Consider the following 4926-nt stretch of genomic DNA (forward strand, 5'->3'; position numbering starts at 1 on the left):
GAGAGTTTGCGACCGAAATCGGCAGATGTCGCAAGAATTTCCACTACCTTCGTGCCATCCAGGGAAATTCAGGCGTGCGTGCTCGTATTCGATCGGCCCCGTATTGAACGAGCGGGGGAGCAAAACACAATTTCAACCCCCCAGAGTCGATCAGAACTCGTGGGTGCGCGTATTAGAAGACAGTGTTTGTACGGTAAATGACGGGAAGCTGGGCCCTAAACGCGTTGCGTCCGATCCAAATTTCCCCACTGGCCCTTTTGCCTGAACCCATTCAACAGTTGAGACATTCATGAATTATTTCGGTTTAATTAGTGCAGTGAGTGTTGCGGAGTGTTTTGCGCCGTCCCAGGGTGGTTATGTGCCCTTATAGAGTCAGCGCCACTATTAGGGGCTTTTGGGGCCATTGACGGACATGCGACCTTACTGGGGGCCCTTTTGGGGGCTGCTCTGTTTCCTGCTGGCGCCCGGACTGGCCAAGGATCAGGACGAGATCCAGAAATTGCAATTTGAAGCTGCTTTTCAAGGTATTTTCTCACAACTGTTTGGCTAAGATTCTTTCATTATTGCCTTCGGCAAAGGGCCAAAGTGCGCAGATTGTGGGCTGATATTCGTTGAAGTCTTTTCGGTTTTTCAAACCAAAAAATTGCGACGAGAAGCAAAGCAGCGCGGAAACGTGGCGCTTTTCAGGCTTAAAATTGACGTGAACACCAGAGGAAAGACAAAAAAGGTATACAAAAAGCTCCGGTTCTACCGCATCTGTTGTTTTCATTGGTCGATCGATTCCCCCCCAAAAAGTAAACATGTTGGGAAAAGCTCCAAGTTGCAGTTTATTCCGCGTATGAATCTAAATTTCAAAAAATATTACCAAAATCCAGAAGCGATTCAAACTGAATTCAGATCTCATGATTGAAAAGACCAGAAAGTCCCGATTGATTGCGTCTGTTAATCGATTTTTGGGAAATTTATAAAAGTTTTGGTGTGTCTGGTCAGTAGATCGTCCAGCGCTCTTCCGAAGAACTTTGAAGTACTGAATGCCAAGAAATTTACTATTGAAATTTTTCAAAATTTTAAACGCAAAGACAGTTCAGAAGAGCAGAAAGTTTTGATTTATTTCTTATCGTGCAGCAGAAGGTCACTTTGGCTTTGATTCTTTGGAAATCTTGTGTCCTTTCGGTCTTTTTTTTACACCGAACATGGCGATTTGCAGGCTTAAAATTGACATAAACTACTAAAGAAAGAAAACATCTGTAATTGTCAATTTTGTGCACAAAAAGCTCCGATTCCACCGCATCACTAAGCATTTGCGCTTTTTTCATTTAGAGGCAGAAGATTTAAATTTTGCTTAGTTCTAGTTAGAGGTGGGATAAACGGTTATTTTCCTGAAACAAGGTTACAACGTTCCAGTTCCACTTTGGGAATAGGTTCCAAAAGGAACATGTTACTTTTAAAACTTCTTGGAGGCTGCAATGGCAATTTTCCGCCGTATTTACGCAGAAAGGGCCTTCTAAAGTCGCGCTTAAGATATGCAAGTCTGGCCAATTCAACCGCAGGCATATTTAATGATGTATTATGGATTTTACAAAGAAACCGAGCTTAGAGTGCTTTCGACTCATTTGCGACCAGAACGAGTGCTTAAATAATAATCAATTGCTCTAAATGAGGTTAGACCTCAAAGCGCATTAAATAGTGGATCTGATCCAAACTTCAGCCATTGGTTGCAACCAGGAAGCTGCAAACGGCTGGTTGATGATGGTTATCTGTAGTCGTCTGCTTTATGGCACTTTTAACTAGAGGTGGGATAAACGGTTATTTTTCTGTAACAGGGTTACAACGTTCCAGTTCCACGTTGGTAATAGGTTTCAAAATGCGGTTCCAAAAGGAACATGTTACTTTTAAAAATTTCCATTAAACATGCGCAATGATGATGGTAGAAATAGTAATGCCAAATAATGATTTAGTTTATTAAAAGAATAATTTTTAACTAAAGCTCTTAAAGATAAAATAAAATAGTCTAAAATCAAAAACAAAACAAGGGTCAGAAGTGCCTGCTTAAAGAACAAAAGAACTGATAATAAACTAGTTAAACGTCGGCAAACGGCTGCAGTTAGTGCGAAGTGCACATAACTGTTTCGGTTTTATGAGACGGTTCCAAAAAGAACGGTTTAAATTGGCAAACGGCTGCAACTAGATAGATGCTCGACGGTGGTTCTGTACCGTTGCAAACCGCTTTTTCGAGTTTATGAGACGGTTCCAAAAACAACCGGTTAAATCTGCTAGCTGTAACTACTGTTCCAGGTTACACGTTTGTAACAATGTTACTTTAGCGGTTACGTTAGATACCGACCATCCCTAGTTCTAGTAGAAACCATACAGTTCTTTAATGTGAGGAAACCGCTTGAAATTTTGCAAAATTCTAAAATCAGAATCGAAAAGCTTTACACTCACGCTCCAAACAGGCGCAAAAGCGCCACTATCGCCTTTTAAAAACGTTGTTTCGGGAGTTTCAGGGTTTTAACGGCAAATTTCCAAATGATTTCGTCATGATTTACACCGGAAACCTTTTTGGGGGCTTCAATAACAAAGACATTAGCATAGATAACACATCAGCGTAAAAAAATGGTCGATTTAAGCAGGCGAAGAGCTTCAGATGGTCATCCAAATTGATATGTCTAGCCCGCATTATTAATGAACATGCTGGCAAGATTTATGGATGCATCGCAAAAATGTGAGCCTGGACTGGATGAAGAAACATCTGGACTGGAAAAGTGTTGTTGAGTGTTTAGGCGAATTTTCAGAAAATCCTTTGCCGACATCCACTGGAAGGATTAAAACCGGCACTTCTTCACCAGCTTGATCCTTTGAAACCGCTTTACAATGGGCCAAATGCCCAAACAAAACAGGCTTGCATGGAAATTTCAGCCTGGAAAATTCGCAGCAAAGCAAAGAGTTTCATTAAATCTAAGCTGCCGAAAGGGCCATTTAATCCCAGCAAAACCTTTGGATAAAATTAATCGATCCAGAGAGAATATTAATTGCTTCAGAGAGGAGAAAAGTAGTAGGAAAGTGGGATGAGTTCAATCGCGTAGTCAAAGTGCGCAAATAAATCATGGCGAATTCGGTAAAGATTTTGTCGATTTTGATTCGGTGGCGATGTTTTTTCTTTCCCCAAACAGTAAAAACTCATGCTTTGGCTCAAACTTGACTCTCAAACCTCCAGAGGTCTGCAGTGTTTATACAGCTAAAATTGCGCTTACAGCTTTAAGCTAAATCTACCGAAACCCACTTAAAAACAATTATACATAACGGTGTATTTTTTGACAAACTGCTTGTTGGGTATTTCGTCTCAAAAATGTTTGTCTTTAAAACAATTTTTCCTTTAAGTCGTTCGGTAGAATTCCTTCTTGACGTTTCGCAAGCACGAGTGGCTTGCATCTTCAGAAGTGGTTTGCTTGAACGCTTACACTGTTCTCATCAGAACCCCGGTTCAGTTTCTTCTTCTTTCTTCCGCAGAACAGTAGAATTGAACGCTTACACTGTTCAAGCAAACCACTTCTGAAGATGCAAGCCACTCGTGCTTGCGAAACGTCAAGAAGAAATTCTACCGAACGATGATAATTTATTCCTGAGGTTTCGCAAGCACGAGAGGCTTGCATCTTCAGAAGTGGTTTGCTTGCGAAACGTCAAGAAGAAATTCGTGTCTACCGAAAAGGCGACCTAAAAACCCATTAGTTTCAACGGTATATCATGTTCTCTTAAATAATGAAAAAATAGACCGCAAGTGAGCAATTTTGTTTCCATTATGAGCTTTGTTCTTTGTTCAAAACATTTATTATGCATGTTTTGACCACAAAACTCTTAATTGCTACTTTTAAGCATTCCTTTCGTTAGTCTTGACCGATTCTGCCCCTGAGTAGGACCATCCAGAGAATATGAATTGCTTTGATTAATTTCTTAATTAAAATGCAGTTGACTAATTCAACTTTAATCACTGCTGAATAAGCAGCCTGCCTACCAACAAAGCACTAATTAAAATCTAGTCACGGATGCCTTATTAAAGAATCGTTAAAAGTTGTGTTTGGCTCTAGAAACTGCCGAAACCTTAATGCGCGTTGGAACTTTCGGGTTAGTGATTTACATACAGAAAATGTTTCTTGTTGCGCAACCCAAATTAATGTTGGCCGAAAATTTTTCCTTCATCCTTGTGCGTTTAAGGGGTTTTATTGCAATTTAACCTGAAAATTTGTCAGTGTTTTTTGCTCCGTTCTGTGCCTAAATTTCGCGTGTTTAGGTTTCTCTGTTGCTTCTTTGCGTTGATTTAGGTCAAAAAACCGCTGTTTCGTTCCGAAATTTCGGCTTCGTTAGGTCTGAAAAAGCGCAACTCAAATCGAATTCACCGAACAAACGCAAAATGCATGTTTGCACCCCTGCAATGTTCATTCCATGCGGGTTTAATTGCATTCTTTTAGTGAAGACCCTTCGTTAATAGCGCGGGCGAGTAAATGAGAAAAAAGGGCACGAAATAACGTCCCCTGAGAACAAATTAGCCCGATAGAATAAGGGCGGATTATTTGTCGTTATGAAATTTCATCCCAAAAATGAGGGCAGTTTAATAGGAAAGAGAAAAGATTGTTTTTTCCTTGGTAGCAAATTGTGCAAGTTTCAACCCAACGGGAAAATTTGGCCCGGAAGCTTGATGCACCTGACAAGAAATTAGGATGTCGTTAGCAGACTATGAAGGCTTTCCCGGCCGGTCAAATCACATATAGAAATGATTTTCATGGGAATTTATTCCGGACGTTTCGCCCACAACTGCGCTGGACACTATCAAAGGCGATGAGGCAGTGGGCGAAGTGATCTCCCGTGCTTTCCGACTAAGACTGTCGTATTTATGCGGCCACAGGGGATCCAGTAGTTGAACCAGTCTTA

At 40.8% G+C, this 4926-nt stretch overlaps 1 protein-coding gene across 1 annotated transcript in view; it reads left to right on the forward strand.

Moving 5' to 3' along the window:
• Positions 1 to 114: 114 nt before the first annotated feature.
• Positions 115 to 4926, forward strand: part of LOC109542336 (pikachurin) — a gene marked incomplete at its 3' end in the record, with an annotated part of 53400 nt that continues 48588 nt past the window's right edge. The window contains 1 exon segment of the mRNA XM_048667463.1: positions 115 to 524. Coding sequence (XP_048523420.1) covers positions 413 to 524 — 112 coding nt within the window.

This window comes from Dendroctonus ponderosae, unplaced genomic scaffold (assembly GCF_020466585.1).
Source record: "Dendroctonus ponderosae isolate FM_Combo_2020 unplaced genomic scaffold, Dpon_F_20191213v2 Dpon_F_20191213_6, whole genome shotgun sequence".
NCBI lineage: Eukaryota > Metazoa > Arthropoda > Insecta > Coleoptera > Curculionidae > Dendroctonus > Dendroctonus ponderosae.